This window comes from Oenanthe melanoleuca, chromosome 5 (genome assembly GCF_029582105.1).
Source record: "Oenanthe melanoleuca isolate GR-GAL-2019-014 chromosome 5, OMel1.0, whole genome shotgun sequence".
NCBI lineage: Eukaryota > Metazoa > Chordata > Aves > Passeriformes > Muscicapidae > Oenanthe > Oenanthe melanoleuca.
Genome location: NC_079339.1, coordinates 35,843,622 through 35,867,155, shown reverse-complemented (window position 1 = coordinate 35,867,155; position 23,534 = coordinate 35,843,622). Strand labels below are relative to the sequence as shown.

At 34.6% G+C, this 23,534-nt stretch overlaps 1 protein-coding gene across 2 annotated transcripts in view; it reads right to left on the bottom strand.

The window, feature by feature from the left end:
• The window catches only part of NPAS3 (neuronal PAS domain protein 3), a 581,412-nt gene that overhangs the window by 274,971 nt on the left and 282,907 nt on the right, over nt 1-23,534 (bottom strand). For both annotated transcript variants that reach the window (XM_056493937.1, XM_056493938.1), the window contains one exon: nt 17,595-17,677. In XM_056493937.1, coding sequence (XP_056349912.1) covers nt 17,595-17,677 — 83 coding nt within the window. The remainder of the gene's footprint in view (nt 1-17,594; nt 17,678-23,534) is intronic.

Genomic DNA, 23,534 nt, shown 5'->3' with positions numbered 1-23,534 from the left:
CCCTGAATTTATTTCTTCTCAGTGGCTAATGCAGTATGGCTTGTTTTCTCACCAGATAACCAGACAATAGATACATTAAGATGCAGCAAAGGCTTACATCTCCTAGAACTGAGACAAGTTCCATGAGTCCAGGTTTTGAGCCTCTGGAATTCCTGGCCAGTATCTGCTCTCATCAGCTCACAAAGATGACTGTGATACCCTAAATTCACCATTAATGGATGTCTGATAAAATCCATTTTTGTCACTAGAAGTCAGTGTATATCTGACTAGCACTGCCAATCTAAGTAAAAACTACCATGCAATGTTACAATTTCCTTACTTTAGTTCGGATGAAAAAGTTAATTACATCTCAGTTCAGACCTAGACAACTTTGCTGTAGCAGTATATTTCAATGAAGAGAGGTACATTCATGATGCACATTCACGATTCTGGGTCACGACAAGCTTGGAGTTTCTAGAGAAACAGATACAACCAACAACTGCACTGAAATTAGTCTAACTACAGATGTTCCTATATTAGACATCTTTAGCTGTTACTGCTAAAATGGTACACTCATCAGCTTCATAACCACTTGTTCTAAAACAAGCAGCAATGCTTACAAATATGAAGAATTTTGGTCTATGTATTTCACTGGGAAGCTTTTGTCAATGTTTTGTTTTATTTTTCAGATTTAATACTATGCTTTATTGAGATTTACCCTTTCTTTCCCATAAAGACTACTTTTTCTACTGCCAGCTTTATAAAAGAGGCTTAAAGTGTACATTCACGTTATCATAATATTTTTTTACATTATTTTAAGTCCCATGGATAAATATCTCAGGCTTGTTAGAAAGACATCTCATTTCCCCTAGGAAAATGTACTGTTTTTTAAAAATCTTAAAATATATAAAAAATATTAAAAATGTTCTTTGAAGAATGGCTCTCTAAAGCATTAAGTTGTGTTTAATAATATTCCCTCTTTTACTAAAGCAATCATTTACACCATGGACAGTCTGAATTAAAATAATCCATCAATGCATCATAGCTTAGTTGCAGGCAGTGACACGAAGAATGCCATGGCAACACACCAATGGAACTAAAGAAGTTTCATAGTGTCAACAGAAACAGAGAGTCTCAGCTAGGTGTCTTTCTCAGAGAAGAAGCTGGCAATATTTATAGAGAACCATTACTTTCAGAAATTATGCTTAGAAAGTGTTTTAAAAAGGACACAAGCTAGTTTTGATTAAGACACAATTCTGAAGAAGGATGGTAGTATTTGGTCCCAGAACTTAACCTTGAATCTCCACTGGAAGTAAATAAGTATTAATGCAAAGTTCTTAAAAGAGATCTTGACCTGACAGTCTAGGCAATATAGACACAATTGTTCTCAATGAATCCATTATATTCTTTCTCCCCTTGATACCAGCAGTCATTACATTTTCAGTAGATGAATTATTTCCTGGGGAAGTCCTACATTACAGGACACTTTGGATTTCACTCTCTTCATAGTTATCTTCTAAAAGATAAGGCTAGATTCTAGAAAAAGACATTAAAGCATGTGATTATTGACTTTAGAATTTATTTCTGGCTTTTTATAGCAATAACCAAGAAATAAGTGACTCAAGAAATAATTGACTAGCTAATGTTCTTTCAGAAAGACTGTAACCAAACCTAAATACTTAAAACACCTCTTTCAATGGCACCATTATTCTAGCAACTCAAGTTGCAATATTCCAGGTTTCAAACCACAGAAGCTAGGAATAATGACTAAATTGAAAAAGTTCCCACCACCCAAAAATAATTCCACTGTCAAGGAATTTTTTGCTGAAGCTATTCTATAGATTTTCAAAGCTATCTGGAAAAAGCAGTATAAGGAGAATGGTACCAAAAAGTTGTGTGATGGTTTCATTAGATGCTGATATTGCTTCTTCATTAATTACAAAAAAAAAAAAAAAAAAAACCCAACCCATCGCAACCAAAAACCTTTTTGTATTTTCCAAGTCAATCTAGAAAGGTTTATATAGTATAATTAGAAACTGCTCTATCTCAAATGGCTCAGTAGTTTCATAAGATTGTCACATGAATAGCAGTCAAAGTACATCATCAAAGACTGTAGAGGAAAAAAAAGAGTTAAACAGAAAGTAACTCTCTCCTTAAAAGCAGAAACCAGAGTTATATATGCTTGCACAAAGTAAAATAAAAAATTTATCTTGAAATAAATGAATATTAATGAATTTTTGGTTGTATTGATGGGGAACTACTAATAAAATAGATCATTTGAAGGAGGAAATCTTTCTACCTACAATTAAAGCTGTAATGCTGTTCTACAAAAGCTTTTACAATACCATATATATATTCAGTCATTTTCCCTCGGCAGCTCAGGGAATTCAGTCCTGGATACTACTTCTTTAATTATTAACATAATATTTTGTTTTGGCTTACACGCACCTATTAAGAGAATCATTTAACGATCTTTTAACTCAATCATACTTAAGTGTAGAGGTAAATTTAAGCACAGCACACAATTCCAAACAAGTTTATCATAAGTGACTGCCCAGATGGACAATATGTGCTTTCAGGAGTGCAGAGTTTTCAGCTCTGGTTCATTAATAGTGATAGAAATCAGGATTTTTCATGGAAGTCAGGGGATTAAAAAGTTCTAAAAGGAGTGAGAGGAGCCACAGGACTGGGCTGCTTGCATTTTTGAGGACCACACAGTGGATGACATTTCCTGCTTCTTAACAAAGCTTTAAAAGTCAGAGAAGTAAACTTCCACTTAGACAGTGTCATAAATTTCAGAGGGAAAAGGTCTTACGACCTCTGGCAGCTTATACTTTTCTAAAATAATAAAGCTTGTAAGACTCAAAGGTTATGCTGAGGGGTTTGATTTTTTTCTATTTGAGAACTTTTTGCTTTTTCACAAAAAAATGTAGCAGTATTGGAGTTTAAGCCTAACATGAAATGCATTCTCATACATTCAATCAGTTCTGTATCTGAAAAGGTCTGCCTCAAAATATGCTCTGAATTTCTACCTTTTTCCTCTCTTATGCAACTGACAAAGTGTTCCTTCTTTCAGAGTAAAATTTCAGTTATATACATATGAACAGCTTAAGTAAAACCTATTAAAATGTCATTGCAGTCATAACGTATTTTTTAAACTTCAAAGAGGAATGCATCTGGGCTTGTTCTTCAGAACAACCAACAAAACAACAACAGAGACCATTTCTTAAACATCTGAATTCTTTCCAACAAGAGCTTTTGCTAGGGAATCAACTCTATGGGTTTATTTACCATTTTTTCCCCAATAGAAAATGTTTATTTCTTATGCAATGCAGAAAATGTTTTATAATAAAGATGATGACAGACACCTTCAACATCTCTAAAAATGTATTTCACAAATCACAACAGGACAATAAAATAACTAATATTTAAATTATGACATATAGTAACGACAAACTGAAACACAAAGAAAGTCTGTCATACAAATTATGCAAACTAGTTTGGTTTTTTTTTAAATTAAATGTATTTTTTACCTCAAGAGAAATTAATAAAAACAACTAGTGGGTTAACACAACAAAAGTGCCTTCTCTTTCTCTTATATTTCTGATTTTTTTTTATTTTGAAACATTTCCCTTTTAAAACAAACCTTACACTTTTTTTCTGCCAATCAGTAATGGCAGTGGCTATAATGGAAAACACACTTCATAAAGCCATACCTTTAAGATAAGTATTCCTGTTGATATTATTAATAGCATTGTAAAAAAAAAGTACATAACTGCTAAAAAGCAATGATTTAGCCTTCATAAAGTTTATGAAAATGGGACAGTATGGGAAGAGAACTTCTTTGTTAAACATAAGTTGTTTCAGGGTTTCTGGAGATCAAGGCTGACTCAGGAACCCATACCAATTCTCCCAAGAGAATGAGCAGGTAAATATTAACATACTTAATATTTAAGTTCATATTAAATATTAAAGTTGCTTCTACATGTAAGAAAAAAACCAAACCACCTGTAAGTTCCAATCTTTTCAGATATATTATTTTTCTTTTGACATTTAAAAAACACTCTCATTTCCTCACTGTGCTGCTGCTTTTTACATGCCTGCATAAGCAGAAAGCCTCATGCATCACAATCCTGCCATGAATGGAAAGAGCCCTCATACAGTCTCACAGGACTTCTTTCGACCTAAATTGGCCTTTCAAACATAACAGCATTGCTTCAGAAGGCTTGGCTTATCCATTCAGTGGCTGTGCTGGCTGGGATCTCTAACTCACTGGGAGTAGAGAATCTGCTGCAGGTTGGGAGCCAACTGCTGGTGTAACACTGACAGATGCAGGACCCATATGCCCAGGCCTGGGTAGGATGCCTGTATCACTGGCATCTGGATCTCAGCTTTCCTTTCCTGGCTCTACTGCTGGCTTTGCTGATAAATCCCACTGTCTGTCTGCTGTGGGTCAGCCTGCTGCTGCCCTGTAGTCATGTTTGGTGGGTTACTCAGTGGCTCCTTTCTATTAAGGAGTACTATCTGAGCACAGTATGCATCCCTTAACGCTTTCATAGGCCACTACACATCTAATTCCAGTATTTCTACTGCTACTGGTGATTTCAGCATAGATGATTAAATCCTAGAGGTGCAGCGAATCTGTAGAATGTGTAAATGTTCATTTCCTATCTAGTGGCTAAGAAGTTATACCATCCATTACTTTTTAATCCTAAACAATTTTTTATTGCTATAATATAGTGCCTGCAATTGCCAGAGTAAGACTTGAATGACTAGAAAGATATTTTTATGATGAGGAAAACACACATCATTAAAATGCTCTTTAATCGTAAAGAAAGAAAACAACAAACAAAACCTATGCAAAAATTTCACAAAATACCACTGACTCCTACATATTTGCATGTGTCACCCTGGCAGGCACATTATTGAAACTAAAAGAAATAAAATTCCCCTTAAGTAAAATTCTGTTCTCTGCTCTTGCTACTGTGCTTCCTTAGCTGCTCTGAAAAAGAGACTTTTTTTCCCTTGAGAATGAAAAGTACTTGTGAACAAACATTGATAATACCCACAAATTATTAAATAACAACCATTTCCTTAGGCAAGAAATTGGAAAGGCCATTTTCTGTTTAAATTTGAAGTCTACCAAAACCAGAGCCTATCCATGAGAGAGGTCACTGAATCTCATTCTAGAACAAGGCTTAATGGTATATGATCTCCTACATCCAGCAATAGCAGCTACAATCACTTCATGCCAAGCCTCCTACGTGTAGATAATTTATACCCTCATCAGGAATAATCTATCTGGGAGTTGGAGGAACTTTTGCAGAATGAAAGCCAAATGCTGCTAATTGGCCTTGGCAAACACTGGAAATGTGGGGGGCAGCACAAAGCCAGCAGCCTAAATGTGCAAGGACTAACATGCAGCAACCCCCTTCCTCTCCTGCAGCCTGTACCCAGCCTCGTGTGGCCTAAAGTGCAGCCTAAAATGCAAATGTGTGGAATCTTGAGCAGGCAAATAAGAGTCCCTACAATGGCCCCAGTGCAATGGCAATGGGAAGAGCAGGCCCTTCTGCAGGAAGGTGGATTGTCTCCTGCTAGCCAGCTGACATACAGGCTCAGTCTTTCACAGGCACAGCTTTAGGAGACTGCACCAAGCTTCAACTAAAATACTCTTATTTGGTTGGTTTTTTGTTTTGGTTTTTTTTTTTTTTTTTTTTTGTGCCAGCTGCAAAACAATTAATAGCTACAAGAAATTAAATTTAATTTAATTAAACAAAACCTGCTTTTAATTTTGAGGATGTTAAGCTTGGGTTTACAACAAAACCAAGTATTTTTTTCCTGCTTTGACAGACTATTACAACATTATATCCTTGAAAATTTGAACTGTTTCATACCTTCTTATATACATTCTGATAAAAATTATTTATGTTTAGGATGGCTAATGCTTTTTCTTGAAAGGGAGGATCATATTAAACATTTGATTCTGCTTGACTATGTAATTTGTAAAGGATGAAAACCAATGCCTTGATCATTACTATTTTAGACATGTAAATGTAAAAAATATTTGAAAGAACAACAAAAGAGACAGCAAGTTTAGCAGAACAGTCTTTCAATGATACTTTTTCAAGTCCCAAGCATTTTTTTCTCAGAAATAAGAGCATTTCGCATTTACTCTTATTTCCAGAATAGCCTGTTGGCCATGTACTGTCCAAAATTAAGCCTTGAAATTCTAAACCACAACAGAAATATATTTTTTTAATGTAAAATTTGGGTTGCTTTGAACACGGAGACACTGAGTCCAGACTTTCAATTTAAATCTCACCTGTAAATTACCTTCTTTGAGACTGTACAGAAGAAATCTGAGATTCTCTACTTCATGTCTGTTACATATCAGGACTCCACTAAAACTCTAGCTTTGTTTCATTAATTTTCAACAAAACTAACACATTTTTATGCTGTGGACTAAGAAGCATTTGCTGTTAGCCTGAAGAAAGCTGACCAGTCCCATACTGGTAGTGCATCCCTTCAAATCTTTTCACCAGATGCTATTTTTAGAATAGCAAAAAGCCAAGTGGCTTTATCAATGGGCTAGGAGACAGCTCCTACAGCTAACAACTCTCTTGCATTGTGAGGAGGACTTCTGAGCTCTAGATACAGACATACACTCATCACAGATTTTTCTTTCTCCTTAAAATGTTCATTAAGGGCAGCTAATCCACCACCTCTGTGCTAAAAAAACCCAAAAGAATGAAACCATAATGATTAAAATCTTTATGTTGAGCAGAAGATACAATTGAAGGGAAGAATAGAATAACAAATAGAAAGTGCAAAGCAAGCCAATGATACACACTTTAAATCATGAGCTATAATAAATATGTAGGATACAATTTACAATGCCTTAAATCAAGCCTGAATTCTGTGAGACTCTATCAAAGAGGTATAGTTGCACAGTAATCTGAAATGGTACATATCTAAATAGGAATCTCCTTAAAATGTAAGAAATGTAAAAGGAGAAAATTCATTGGCTAAGTGCTGTGCATAATTAATGAAGAGAGTCCAGCCCCAATTTGCAGCTTTTGTGACCTTATTACCTGTGTGTGTGTGTGTGTGTGTGTGTGTGTGTGTGTGTGTGTGTGCCCAAATGTGATACCATGTAATTACACATAGCTACTTCACCTGTGGAAATGTTATCTTTTTTCCCATAGTCCCTTTTTAAATTTCTCTACAGGTAGAAATTCTAATGCAATAACATTTTAGCAGCAACTAATAGAAACAACCATTTAATCAACTTTTGAGATAATATACTTCAGAACAGAAAGTACAAGCCCGACTCATTTATTTCAACAATATTCGTATTCCCTTAAATGTTATGTACTTAAAAGTCTGTAAAGGTGGTCTCACTTTCCAAGTAAATCCAGGAAAACAGAACTAAATCTTCAGTTTTTATAGCATTGGGGAAATTTGAACACATAGGTTCCATGTCAATATTTATACTCTATTTATTTAGACCTCACAGTTGGAAACAAACAAATAAGCAAACAAACAAAAAGTGACTAGCAGATACCTGATATGATGAAATAACTCAGAGTTAAAAGCAGTCTTAAACAATAGCATTCACATGAATCTCAGCTGTCTGTGATCATTTAAGGGTTTTCTGTATGCAGGCTAAAACCCTGCCCTTTCCCAGCTCCCAGGTAAAAAGAAGATATAGAGTACTGCCCATCACATCAATTGCAGAGGAGTATGAATAATGCTTAAACACTGTTTCTAGTATTTTATATTTTATAAGACCTGAAATGAGAAATATTTGAAATATTTGAAATATTTGAAATATTTGAAACTGTCACCAATGTTTCCAAAAAGGTGAAGAAAAATATCAGTTAATTTGCCCAGCATATACTTTTCCCCATCTTTTCCTTTCTTGATGAATGCTATGATTGAAAACAAAATCAAAAATTTTTCTGAAACAAGGACACTTACTGCCCTCACCTATATCTTTACAAACACCATAGAGGCTATAATTCTTCCTAGTGAACCCACACATTAGTTTATGCTGCCTATACTTTTCAAGCCACCTTACTTCAGAGAAATACAGGGCAAAACCTCAAATCATAGCTGAATGCAGACTCCATTAGAGTTCTGTTGATGTACCTGAAGAAAAAAAATCTTCCTTCAGCTTCTACAGGCTGCAAAAGCTCCTCCACTTCTTTTAATGACCTATTCCCTCTGTTTGATTCAATACAGCCCACTGGCTATGGAAATGACAACACTCAGCAGGTGACAACAAAATGGTCAAGAAACCGGGCTGAGATATGTCATTTTCTTCAAATAGTTTCTCAGGAATTAAATAACACACCACTGTATGTGTACATGTACTGCTCAGATCAAATATTTTTTTATTAAATGAAACTGCACGCTTCTCTATATATAGTTTCCATATGAAATGCAGGTTTAAGTGTACTGCTCCAAGCTCCAATTGCAAAACAATTTGCTGTTTCCCACACCTCCCCAGTCTCCTTTTAGCATATAACCCCTTGGGCAGCAAGTGCTCGGATGCTGTACCTTTGCCATAACTCCAGATTGAAAGCCCTGCCCTTATGGAGTCAATCTAATGCATTTGCTATGACTGGGACAAATTGGAGTATGCAAATTAGCACCTTTTGAGTCTCCTGAACCCAGGAAATTCTCTTGCTACGTGTTCCAGCTAATGGACCTGAGATGTCCTTTGTAACAGTGCTGTCTGTGCAACTCCTTTAACCTTTTCAGATTCTGATCTAGCCTTTGTTCCTAGCCCTTTTTAGAATCATGCAATGTATCAAGTTAACCTCTGTTATAATTTAAACTGGTGTAACACCAGAGCCATATCATAGCATGCAGTGGCATTTACACATGTTTAAAGTGCAAAAGAGCATCCAACAGTGAATAGAGGCCCACAACATTAAAATCTCTAAGAGAGTTTTTCTGCCTACTTTCAGCTTCAAATACTTATCTTTACCCTGAATCACTAAACTAGTACAAAATGCAAAATTAGATTTCTAAATTTCTAAATAAATTAACATCAAGTATAAGAGTTTGCCCTTTTATGACAAGAGTATGATATTCTGAGAAGACTGTCAATCTACAAAGTACTTGAGAAGCGATTGCTGATCAAGCGTGAGCAGATTCCTAGGCAGAATTTACAGAAATCCACAGAAAGATGAAATAGAATTATCCTGAAATCATAAAGGGAAAGCTTTACTGACGATTCCTTGTCCCTGGAAAGGCACACGGCAAAGCAAGATAGTAATCCTTTCCTACTAAGGTCCTATGACACTTTTCAAAACATCTCAGCATTTGCACTGACTTCCTGCCTTTAAATGTTTGGGTGTGGAGTTTGAACAATTAATAAACACACATTTATTACTGTTTCCAAGCAGATTGTGTGCCTATCTTTACTCAATATAGCATTCAGTAAGCTGATATTCTCTCTTGCTGTTTTTTTTTTTTTTTTTTTTTTTTTGTGGTTTTTTTTACATTTTATGCCTAATTTAATATGCTTTGGTCCTGTCCACTTAGAATTGTATCTTTTCTAGAAGCTTATACTTTCATCAGCATATATACAATCTCTTACATCATAAATCCATCATTGTTCAGTTTATACTAAGGCACTGCAGCATCCCATTTATTACTATTACAACTCTGTTTTGGAATTTCTAAGCTGAACTGTATAATCGTCAACTATTCTAGAGAAAACATGGTTGCATACTAAATGATTTGATTTTGGATAGAGATGTAGATTAAATTAATGCCTTTTTTTCTCCTCTTTTCAATTTCTGGACTGCATTTTGTTGAGAGCATTTGGTGTTCCCTTTGGTTTTATACCCAAACTCTCTGGATGCCACTTTATGTCAGGAAGAAAACTCATAAATATAGGCTGTACTTGACAATTAGGAGGTTCAGATTCAAAATTTAAGTACTGAATATATTACCTACAGAAATCATTCCCTCAAAGAATTTTTATATGATCTCCAAATCTTCTGTTTTGACTTGCTGTGTACTCGTTCTGTCTCACTGCATTTATGCTCAGCTCTTCACCAATATAGGAAGTTTAGCATTGCTCTGCTGAGTGGTTTGATCTGTAACAACTATTTCCTCTTAATTAATCTATTTAATTTCCATTTTATTTTTGGCTACTCATGCATAACTTAACCTCTATTTCATCCCAAAAATTTTTTCTTTCAGACAGCACAGATCTATGCTCTCCAGCATACTCTAAGTTTTGTCAGCCTTTTCACATTTTCCACTTTTCGTCTGCCTTTGACACATGATAACAGGTGTCAGTTAGTAGTCTACCCCTTTAACCCAGTGCAGACAAGAGGCTGAACAGTTTTCTTCATTCTCAGAAAGTGCACCACTGACATCATCATTAGCAATTGCCCTTCACAAATTTCCAAGCCAGTAGAAGTCTTTTCTCCTGACACCTTTTACAGCCTGGAAAAATCCTCCATCAGTACTACCATCTGCTGCTTCCTCACCTTTAGTCTTGTGTCACCATTTCTGTGTTGACTAGTGTTATACAGAGAGAACCTCATTATGTAATACTCAGAATGACTGAAAATAGTAAATGAGAAGATAAATCTTCTCCCTAATATTTTATAGCATTCAAACACTTTCCTGTCTCTTTTCCCACTTTTTAAATTTTCTTGTCAGATGGGACTCCCTATAATAATTCAAATATTGAAAGAAATTAGACTTCCACTCAGCTACGATCTAGATAGTCAACTTCTTTTTTTTTTTTCTATTGCCTCTATCTAATTAAAACACTAAAAGCTGTATACATTTGTGGGGGGAAGAAAAATTTTAGAACTTTGTGTCTCATTCACTTATGATTATTCATACTGCTTGGCTGATTTTAATACCTAACTAACAATGGGCTTACAAGGCAAAGTATTGGTACATTTTTCCCTTCAAGAGAAAGTTGTTTCTCCAATTGTGTGCAACTCTTGTACCATGCACAACTGTTCACTACTGCAAAAATGTAAATAACTTGTTCTGGTTACTGTTCTCTACTTTGCCTTAACAAAACATTTTCAAAAATTTTGCCCAATCCAGACTGGTTGCATGCTTAACACACATATTTACAATCTAAGGAGAACTTTACCCACATACTCTCCAGCAAAATGATTTTTTTAAAAATGAATGGTGTCATTGTCTTATTATATTATAATCTAGCTATTATGGATTAATAGCAAGATCTTCCAAATATGTAAGTACTGTAGTGAAACTGTAGCTGAATTCTTTCCACTTTTCATCTAGAAAGCTTGATAGAATACAACTGTTCTAAAAGTATGTCTATTATGCTACAAAAATAGTAACAGAAATGGAGGACAAGACCCACTTGGACAAGAGAGAAATGGTGTGAAAATTCCCTTCACATTTGGTATTTCATTCTACACCTTCTGTATTTGATAACATTGAATTACAAACTGGATGATAAAACTGCATTAAGTTGAGGAGTATGTGAAAACACTTTCCTGATAACAACTTTCAATTTTTCTGGCTGAAGATGGGAAAAAGCCTTTTATTTTGTAACTACTGAGATATTAACAATCTTTGTTTGCATTCAGTTGATCATTCACATGACCCTGTGTACTTCTGAGAGTTTCCCAAATATGGTTCATTCTGCTATTTGCAGCTATTACACAGCTCAAAGAGTTGGATGGGATCAACCCCTTGAGCACAATGGTAGATTTGTTTTTACCTCAGTTTAGGAGTGCAAGTGGATGGGGTACTAGCTACCTGCAAACAGAAGATTGGTAGAGTGCTCACTTGAAGTAAAGAAACATTAATTTTCCTCTTTCCTGAGAAATTTAAGCTTATCTGACATGCTCCAGAAAACAAACCAATGGCTCAGCTACTCTATATGGTACTGGCATCACCTTGAATGATTCACTAGAAATTGTATTCATCTGCACATTTACCTCACAATTAATAAGGGCCCCTCTCTGAAGCACAGTAAATTGACAAACAGGTTATATTTGTACAGTTTTATGTTAGTCTTATTATCACCATTTTGGATACTTTAATAAAAATAATTAGAAAAAAATATCAAACTACTAGGATGAGAGGCATTATTCAATTGTTCACAATGCCAGCAATTTATTAGGCTTCTTACACATAGGATGTGGGTGGTTTGCTTATTTGTTGACTTTAGATAAAGAAAATAACATCAATGGGTTTAATAGCCCATGGCTTCTCTATAGGATGAAGGTAAATTAAGCCTTCCATGAAGGTCCATCCACCATCTCAGGCTTCCAGTGAAGTGAAAAGCACATGAACCAAGACTGCCGTTCATGCATGGAAAGTCTGGTAAAGCCAAATCACAGCATTTGAGCCATTTGTAGCTTCCAAGTAACTCAAATTCTGCTCCCATTCTAGGAAGACATTCCATGATCAAGGATGTGGTGATACAGAGGTTTGTAGGAAGTAAAGCAAGGGCTTACAGGTCTTGTGTATATTTCAGATGATTTTGTTGGGTGATCTTGGACACAACTGGACATCCTCTAAGGTATCCTCTGTACATTGTTAACCACTTCATTCAAGCTAAGTGGTTTGTAGTTTGTGATTTCTGACTCGATGGAGAATACAACCTATGGGGTCAGATTGTTTCCACCGAGGTTGTTTTTCCTTGGATCTTAATGGGAACCTGATTTTTCTTCTCTCATTGAATCTGATACTGCAATTACAAAGACCTTTCCTCACCACAAAATACTTATTGGGAGAGAAAGGTACAACACAAAGTAAAAGGGAAATGCAAGTCTCATTAAATTTCCAACATAACATTCAACAAGGCTTATGAAAGGTGGGGACCTTTATGGAGCAGAGGAGAATTCAGTAATTGTCATCCACTTATAAATCACAGATGCTCAACAGATCTGGCCATGGAAATAAATGAGATTGGTAGCTGGCTTTTTTCTCTGTCTATTTCCGTAGTTAAAATCTATCAAATCTATCAAAATTATCTAATGTGCAATAACTTTAGGGACATGGCAGAAATTAAGTATGGTCTTCCAATGAGCTTGATTTTGGATTATGTTTGGTTTGTTTATTTCTTTGCTTTTGTTTGTGTGTTTTGAAACTCATTGTACAAACCTACACCCTAACAGCTGTTCACACCAGTAATCCCAATTGAAAATGCCCACAAAAAGAAGAAAAATATATACTTTTTGTTGCACTGACACTTCAGTATCTCTCCAATATAAGGACTTCTTCACACAAAATGAGGTAGGACAGTATAGACAATCCAAGACAACTAGAGTCTAAGTTACTGTGTATGTAATGTGTACATAAAGCTATATGAAAGTGTTAAGAGTTTCTTAGCAATTGAATAGGCATTGCTGAAGCAAAGAATGGAATTATGAAAGTTACCACTCTTGTATACAGAATCACAAAATGTGTACTGCTCACTACAGTTCAGATGCACACTCCTACTATTACTTATACCAGCTTTCTATCCTAGCTTGACTTTAAAACTATTTCATTGTGATTGATTCCAAATATTTAGTCTTTAAAAAGACACTGGTGTTTTTAAAGGAAGAAACATATATTTTCAAAATATTAAATTTTATTTGAATGTAATTTACATTATACTTTTAATTGTTTTACAGTTCAAATTGTAAGGTGTATTCTTTTTTGTTCAAGAATTTTAAAAGCAACTAATTTAAATATGCAAAATTATCTTGAGTTGTTCATACGTGAACTTAAAAGCCATGCAACACAGGAAAATTAAGTAATTATGCCTCCAAGTTATTTACTGCAATTAAGCTCATTTATCATATGCAAATTAGTGCAAACTGGTCTCATTAGTTACTAAATTACTCAATATGAGCTGAACAATGTAGCACTCCAGTTTGTAATGAAAAATCCCTGTAGAGGCAAGCAGTATCAATTAAGCTAATTTGCATATGCAAATATATTCACTAACTTTCCCTTTTCTCTATATTTAGTTCTACATTTCCTGATCATTCCTGATTATAAGAAGGCTATGGGGTTACTGACCCTTTTTCACACCTTCTCAATAGCAATGAAGTTACAGGTAAAAAAAATCCAGAGGTCCTGAAAAAATGATGAAAATTTTGCTAAATTTTACAAACAATTTAAGCCAAAATTTTAATAGTAGGTACCAGAAATAATTTTTTACTGGATTTAGTTGAGAGACACGTATATATATATATATATATATATATATATATAACAGAAGATCTCTATTCTTGTTAAAACACCATTTTTCAGAAGAAAAAGAATGTACAAGACAGGAAAAACAAAGCCCATAATCTGGCAAATCAAAAATCTTGTCAAAAATTAATTAATGTATTGCCATTATCTATTTTATCCTCCATTACACCTTACTCTACTATTCATAATTCAGGTGGTTCTACTTGGAAAACATTTAAAAGACATTACACTGACATAAAGATTCTGATGTAATTTTGAGCAATTGTCTTTTGTGGTGTCTTCTTTTCCACAAGCACAGAGTGGATAGTGCCTTTGGCTTGTGACCTACCACTGGGAATCTCTCCAGCATGATATACAGCAATCAGCTGTGCCTTGGAGACTTTCTGACACAGAATCATAGAATTTTAGACTGATTTGGGTTAAAAGAGTCCTCAAAGATCATCGAGTTCCAACCCCCTGTTATGGGCAGGGAACCTTCCAGTAAACCAGGTTGCTCAGAGCCCCATCCAACCTGGCCTTGAACACTGCCAGGGATTGGGCAGCCATGGATTTTCTGGGCAACCTGTGCCTGTGCCTCACCACACTCATAATATGCATGAGCCCCCGATTTTTATGTATAAGCAAAGACTCATTGTGTATCCAGATATGTAAAAAAAAAAATGCAATGATGCATCCAGCCTTGCCTTATGCAAATGAAAAGTATTTACTTTAAAAGTATTATATTTCCTTTTATCAGGGTTTTGTTTTCTGCACTTAACTGCATATGGGTGAAAACCTTTAGTACCTGTATCAATCATCAGTTAAGCAGTATTTAAACATTTGATTCCTTAATAATAAAAAAAAACATGGATGAAGGCATTCTTCATTCAATGATAACTAAGCATTATATGTAAACATGGATTTAATATGTATGGACATGTTTAATGTACATAATGGATACCTAGACATGAATGACACTACCTGCTTGTAGACTCAAAATGTAAAAATATCCCAAGATGTACCTCCATTTCTGGTTTTGTAACATTATTTTAAATAAACTGTATCTACTTTTTAAAAATCTACTGTATTATACATATTTGTCTATCAACAAATTTTGAAGTATCAAAATATGAAAAAGATTAGAGAGGCTCCTTAATTTCTGAGCTTACACTTAAATATTAATAGCAAAAGGTATAACACAAACAATTAATTCAAATTCTTCAGATAGTAGACTCTGAAATCAAAAGTCCCAAGGTATAATAAAGGTTGTTTACTTCACTTGCAAACAATACTTATCACAATACTTATTTGAAAATAATTTCTTTGAGCAGCAGACTAGGTGAGAACATGTTAGAACTGTATAGCACCACAGAGTCAGTCCAATTGTTGTTTTAAAAATAATTTTGTCTTCTGGTGATTATATTTCTACCTATTAGACCACAAGACAGTACTTTGAAGTTCATTCTGATCTGTTTAGAAGTGGTGCATTTGAAGGCATGACCCAGATTTTACTCCCAAGGGTTGGCTGCTCTGCTAAAATAAGACAAAATCTTAACATGTCATGATAAACCTGTCACCACTCGTAATTCATATTGTCCTTTTTCCATCTTCAACAGTCTATCTTGCAAATATCAGAGTGGAACTTCCTATTATCAACCAAGAGATTCATGGGATTACTTTGATAAAAGCATCATCTTCTTTGAAAAGGCCACACCTCAACAGATATTCAATACAAAGCTGATAGTAATTTTGATTTAAAATCCTCAGTTTTGAGTACAAGTGCAATAGAGAGTTTTTTTTAGTAGTAGTATGATGAAGTTATACCCTGAAAACACCTTAATTTATCACAAATAAATTTAAAACAAACAAAAAACATAACAAAACAAAAAAAAACCCACTCAAAAAACCCCCAACAACCCATAATTAGAATCTAGTTTAAATAAGTATGAAAGTCACTAATTGTTTTAATACACAGTATGTGAAAAACTCAAATATCCAGTAGTTTCAAAGCAGCCATCCTAGGTTTTTTCATTGAGTCATACTTAATACCTAAAGAATTTAAATAAATCAGTCTCAATGAGGTTTTATTTATACATGAGTTATAAGTAATATTGTAAAAACCATACCTTTAGGATATATGGCATGTTTATGCACTCAACACACTGACAAAGCACGTAAACTGAAATGTCACAAAACTGCTGGTTCTTAATTTTTCTCTACATGTATGAGACAGCACAGCAGTGCTCCTGCCTAACATGCAAACTCAGTACTGTAGATACTGGTGCAGATCTCGGACACAATAACTACAACAAAAGTATTTGCTTACAGAATCAAAAACTTGACCTAGACCTCTGCCAAGAGTGCACAACTAAGCAACTAATTTCATTCATGATTCTTGTTCCAAAGAGAAATTAATTCTACTAGCTAATTTCATGTTTTCCTAAAATTATCTTTGTTGCTATTCTGCATTTAGTTACTTTATAAAGATGTGAAAATTTTGACATTATCTATAGTGCTTCTGAATACCACAGCTGAGTTAGTACAGAGATAGCTCTCAATCATTTCAAATTAAGTGGAATATTTCTCATGATAATATCCTAATTTACCTCTCTCATACCTCTCAAAAGATAATACACCAGACAATATATTTGCATTGCGAAGCTGTGTACATTGCTAAATAAGAGCAGTTATTCAGTGCCACACTTATAACGACTGTGTGGGTTTTATTTCCATAGTGCTGGGTTTGCCTTACTGCAAAACACATTTTCTTCTTAACTGCTTGATCACTTCAACTGTTTGATCACTTCAACCTAAGAAAGGTTGTAGTAACCCTGGAAGAATTAATCATGCACAAGAATGTTTCCATCAGGTCATTGTTTTTCAGTTGAGTCTTCCTGGAACGTGATGATTTCTGCCATGTGACGAACTTGTTTGACAAATACCAGACCAGTTTTCAGCCCACAGCTAAGGACACCTAAGAAGCATGCTTCTACTAATTTTTTAACCTCTGCAGATCGCTCCAAATTCCTGATATATAATTGTGTCAACTGGGATATCATGGAGAAAAGCACTGCTTATAAACCAAAGGGGAAAAAACCCCAACCTTAAGTTGATACATGACACGAGAAATCACCAGCACAAAACACTAGCTTGTACACACATTCACACAAATACAAAAGGGCATTCTGCAAGCAAACACCTACTGCACACTTCTCAACAACAAAATATTGTGATTCAGCTAAAATAACACTTGCTTTCCCTCTCATTAACAGTCTCCCAATTATGGACTTTCAAAATAGAAGAAATATGAGCATAAAAAAAAATCTCATCAATATAAGTGCTGATAACAATACTATTCAAAATATTGGCAGAAATATGACTAGTTAGATATTTTGATTTTTCTTGGAAAAGCCATTTTTTACCTGTAAAATATGACTTCCCAAATGTGATTCAAATACTTCAATGGCAAGGGCACTGGGACTTCTCCTGCGCTGGGCACCTATAACTGAATAAAAAACAGTTATGTTGCAAGGTCTGCACATTCATTTCTCATGCATCCTCATCACTGACATTAACTATTTAAATCTTTTTCATCTTAATACACCAGTGTTAATTTTTGCTTCCTATGTAGTATATAAATTTGCTAATTTCATATGCAATTTAAGACTCAAATTTGAAGGATAAAAAAATACAGATTTTTTAAGAAAATAATCTATTTAAAGGTCCGATTAGTCTAGAAATTGTTTGTTCAGATACATCTCAGATACCTGTAGGTGCATGGTGATGAAAGCACACCAAATGCAGTGAAAAATACTATTGACAGAGAGCCTACACATATTGTAAATGTTTTGAAATGTGGGGATAAGAACTAAATATTAGTCATGAATTAGGAAGTTTATTCTACTAGTTTATCTGAGAGGGTTGTATGAACATGTTATTATTTGAAAGTAAAATGAAATAAACAAAACATTAAAAAGCCACCATTTGTAAACACATCTATATCAAAGTTTTTCTCAGTGTAGAGAACTATTTCAGTATCCCAGATACTCATGTCAGTTGCTGGAATAGGTACTCCAAACTTTAGCTTCTACATTTAAATGATATAGTTTAAAAGTACAAATTGAATAATAGGTAGTTATGCTTCAAAGGCAGCAGTGATTACAAAAAAGGCTGAGAAATCACAAAACTAATATTCTGTTAAATTGTCTCTGTATGCCAGGAACACAAAACCAGAAATTAAGTCTGCAAATAACCAAATGTATCCATCTACTGTAGGCTTAGGCTACCTTTCCCACATGATCAGAGAAAGCCAGAGCATAGGAAAGGCGGCACAGGGCTGCAGGAAGTTTCCTTTCCTGTCTTAGTGACAAAACCAGGCATATCCATAGCACAGAGAAGAGGCACAGTTCATTCTGCACCCTTCTAAAGTATATACAAAAGCATTTACATCCCAAGACCCTGATGAGAGACTAATGCCTCTGAAACCATCACAGCACTAGTCCATCTTTACGTATTGCTGTCTTTACAGTGTATGATAAGAAAAATGAAATATCAAGGATGCACTAAAACAAGCAGAATGAATGACTGCCATTACTGAACAGGCCAATTTAACACCAACGGAAACAAAATACAGAGCAACAATTTCTTACTCTTCTATGATACTGGCTGCCAAACATGATATCAGTAGGAAAAGATAAATGCCAAGTAATGATAGTCATATTGACCTGAAAATGTAATATCATTTCTTATTGATGTTTCATGTAATTTCCTTGCAGGAAATTCTAAGCTATTTATACTGAGCAAACAGGTGGCTTCATAGCTAATAGATTCAGGCAATAGCTCATAATTACAAATGGAGACTGCTGTAGAGCTGGTATTTCCTAAGTACTCCTCTTTTCTTATATTCAAGGACATAGACACTAACACTTGAAAGAAAAATCTTCAAGACTGTACTTCTTAGAAAAACTTTATCCTAAGTTGTGGGACTAAACAAAATATATAGCACCATAAAGATTTTCAGTATTCTGATCATGATTGCTGTCAGCATGATGTGTTGTACAGTTATTTCATTTATAATCTATCAGAAACAAAACAGCAAATTCAGTTTTGGCTTGCTAGACATTGCTTCATAGTAGTCTCCATAAGAGCATTGTAAAGACCAAAAAAATCCCACAACCTGTAAACCTGCAACACCTCCCTGAAATCCTTTAGGTCCTTTCATTCTCCAGCTAGACCATGTCATATTTTCCTCACATTGTCTGAACACACCACCTACCTTTTACCTACCACCAAAAGGAATTTACCTGTCAATTAATTTTCTGTTTCCTGCCCATATCCTTACATTACCACGCTCTACTATTTAAAAGTGTATCCATTACATATTGAATCCAATTCTATGATGTCAGTTGCAGGGTTTTTACCATTAAGTATCATAATTTGAATGAAGTGCCTGAAGTCAGTGCAGCACTCTTTAAAACAGCATCTTGATCCTCAAATGACACTTACAGGTAAGTCATCAGTCACTTATGATTGGGACCTTCATTTCTATACCTCAAATGAAATCACTTCAAAGTCATTGAGTTAACTAGAAAACAAGAGAGGGTCAGATCTTGGCTTTAAAATTTGTTAGTTAAATCCTCTATCGATGACTGCATACATGTAGCTAGTATATATGTATACAAATATCTTGTAGTTCTTTCATGCCATTCAGTTCACTGACATTTCTGGGATTTATTTGTCTTGCTCTTAGTCAGGTGATGTGGGGTTCTAATGACAGTTCCTAATTTTAAAACCATGATAATAGGTTACACAGAAAACTATTATGTTTTTGGTAGCCACGCTGCAACTCTTTTTTGATAAAAAAAAAAAATAAATTAAATAAGCACCTTATTGCATGCATTTCCATAACTATCATTCTTCATATTTTGAAGAATGAGACAAGAATATTGGGACAAATATAGAACAAGGGAAACTTAAATTATTTGATCATCTGGATTCATTGTTTTATTATTTTACTTACTTGAGCTTTCAAGTTTTCTTGATATCTATTTGCAGCAGAAGAAATATGCTATTTTGGGTATAAGAGTGCATTTCACATTGATACCTTTCAGAAACATGGCAATCTCACAGTCCAGTTACAGCATAAAACCTCTTCTTTGTATTGAATGGATTGTTGGCATGCCAATAGATGAAAGGAAGACAGACTGAAACATTTGGATTTAAAAGCAGACCCAATGTTATTTTTTTCTAAAATATCAAAACATAACCTATAAATACTGAACTGGCTTTCATCACACAAGCCTCAGTCAGTCACCTAAATCTCTCACCCTGTGGATGGAACTATCAGCAGCCACAGCTCAGCCACTCACAGAAAACTTGAAAAGCAAGAGATTTAAGATTTATTTCACAACATCTATAAATCAAAGTAGCTCAGCAACCTTCACAGAACTAAAGGTGTGGACTCACATCTTTTTAAAAAATTTGAATTCTCTTTTAAACAGAATCTTTACAGAAACAAAATACTGAATTAATGAAATAAATTTCTCTTTTGAGTTACAGGAAGCAGGGAAAATTAGGATGTGGAGAAGGCTGAAGCAAACTGCAGGAGTCACAATGGAAACAAGTTCCAAATCCAGGTTAAATTCTTCCAAGTTTCTCCTATTTTAGTGGTATGAATAAACATATCTGAATAAACTTTTTCACATGTGGTCATATTTTGTATTGCCTAATTTAGTTGACAATGTTTAATGCCTGAACGCTCAAATTAATCAAAAAGTTGGCTGAAACAATATTTACACTAAATATTGACTTTTAATAGTGACAAGAAGATAGAGAGATTGCTTTAACATGTGTACTTTGTAGTGCTGGGGCCAAAGAATCTGTCTTCAAAAATGTTTTACTTTCCATGGCATTGGACTATGACCTTTACTATCCAAACTGACATGTCTATTCCTGGCATAAGATTATTCCATTAAAAAAATTCCAAGTGTTCACTAGTTCCTCTTTACAATTCCTCCCTCAATGACTAATCTAGCTATGCATGAGGTGAAGGAAGAACCACCTCCCTTTCAGAGTGTCTTGGGGGCAGTCTAAGCATGCTTAATGCAACTTCAGGAGCATTTGCAATTGTGCTACAAAAAAGTGGGAAGCTGTGGAAGAGAAATATGTACACTGCCTAACAAAGACTTCTATGCATCCTGAAGAGGAAAGATTTGCCCTAAAATACAGTTCTAAGGTATGGGGGCACAGCCCAAAGACTGATGTACACTATGGCTTTCTGCTGATGAAGACAGAGCTCCAATAAAGCATAAGAAGTATTCTTTGATCACTAGGAATGGAAGAGCAGAACATGAGCACAATTATCACTTTCTCCTAAAAAACTTCTGTGAGACTTTGCATGACACCCCTCAACATAAACTGCTTTTGTGGACAGTTCTGGAAAGTTCAAACAAAGAGTTTTTAAATTCTGATGTTTTAATAATAGTTTAAAAACTAAACTGAACTTTTAAATTAATTTCTCTTAACCTTTAATTACTCATAAAAGCTTTTTCTCAATTAGCCTCAAAGTCCTTATATTTTTATTTAATTTTGTTGATTTTTTAAGGAGAACTTTTTGTACACTTGGAAGCAGAGGCAGACATAGGGCCACCATGCTACAACCTTTTAGACAATCTGCTGTCTGAAGAATTATAAAAAAACAGAGCTCATCTTGAAGAGCTCTAATTATGACTGTCAATAAACTCAGACTTTAATTAGCAAAGCCTGAGTAGATCTACATAAATATGAAAGTTTATAAACACCCCACCAAAAAAAAGAAAATTACCAGCTTTATTCACAAAATATGCAACCATATCAGGCTAATTGCACAGCAGCTTCACATTAGGGTTGGCTAATATTTTTCCCCATAGGTATCAACAAAATACATGATGGTTTCAGATGAGAGAGCATAAGAAACAGAGTGGTCTGATGATTGTATGTGCAAACAGTTCACAGCATGAGTGTGGCTATAATCTTCTAAATATTCTTACCCAGAATGCAATTTTTTTTTTTTTTTTTTTTTCAGAGTAGAAAGAAAGATCTATAGAAATGGGAATACAATTTCTAATATATTTGCCTTCATGTAGAGTAGATTCTAGATGAAAATGTATCTTTTGTGTTTTCTATGAACAGCTCCAAATGTTCATGAAAGAAAACGGAGAAAAATGTGGCAATCAAGGTGGTTTTACAGGAAGAGGTGCAATTCCATCTTGAAATCTTGGGGCTTTCTGATGAGACATGATGAGTAATTTGGAAATTTAAAAAAGTTGTGTTTGAGAAAAGACAGAGACATTGACTGCAAGGCTAAACTGAACAACAGAGGATTCAGTCTCAGAGAAGGATGAAGTGTAATCAACATTACACTCCAGTATTTCTGCACGCTAACATTCACAGAAGCTTTTTAAAAAATAATTACTTCATGTTTAATACCTTCGGACGATTATTTTTTTCCATTGATTGTTCCTCGCTATCCTATTTAAGACTGACTCTAAGTTTTGAAAGAAATATCCATCAAGAGAGAACCCCTCTGCCTAGAAGTTGAGGACATCTGGTATACAAGATGTATATTCAAATCCTGATCTAAAGTGAGATGAGATATGAACAGCATGATGTAAGCAGAGGTGTTGTCCTCTGATTTGGAAAGGGTATCCAAAGAAATTAAATTATGTCACCAGTTACCTCACTGTAGGTCATCAAATAATCCAAAATTTAGGTCTCTTATCCACCTTCACAGATGGGAAGAAGAAATAAATCTTAGATGCAGCTGCAACATATGTGGAAAGGTATTTTATCTTGGTTTAGTAAAGCTATGGGAATCATTAATACTGTGCCATTACCAAAGAAGTATCACAGCAATAAAGTATCAGAACAAATTTGTCACAAAGGACTACATGTAAGATATATAATGCAATATATGATAACCAACTTACAAAGCTAACAATAGCACTTCAAATCTATATTTTTGTGTACAGGAATGCCTCATAGTCTAGATATCCATCTTCTGGTCACTGGAAAAGAACGTGAATTCATTACTGGGGAATCCATGGTTGAGAAAGTAAAACTAAACTTTCCATGGAATAATCAATTAATTGTCAAGAATGTACTAGTTAATTAATGAAAGTATTATGTAACACAATTACAGGCATGTTTATTATTTTCATCTCTGGAAAAGCTCCAGAAATTAAAATAATTTTTTGCAAAACTTGCTTTTGAAATTTAAAAGTTGCTTAATACTTTAAAACTTTTTTTTTATAGCTTTTTTTGTTTCAGTAGCTTAATCTGATAAAATTGAAACGTTGTCAAAAAATCAGAAGGTATTATATCAC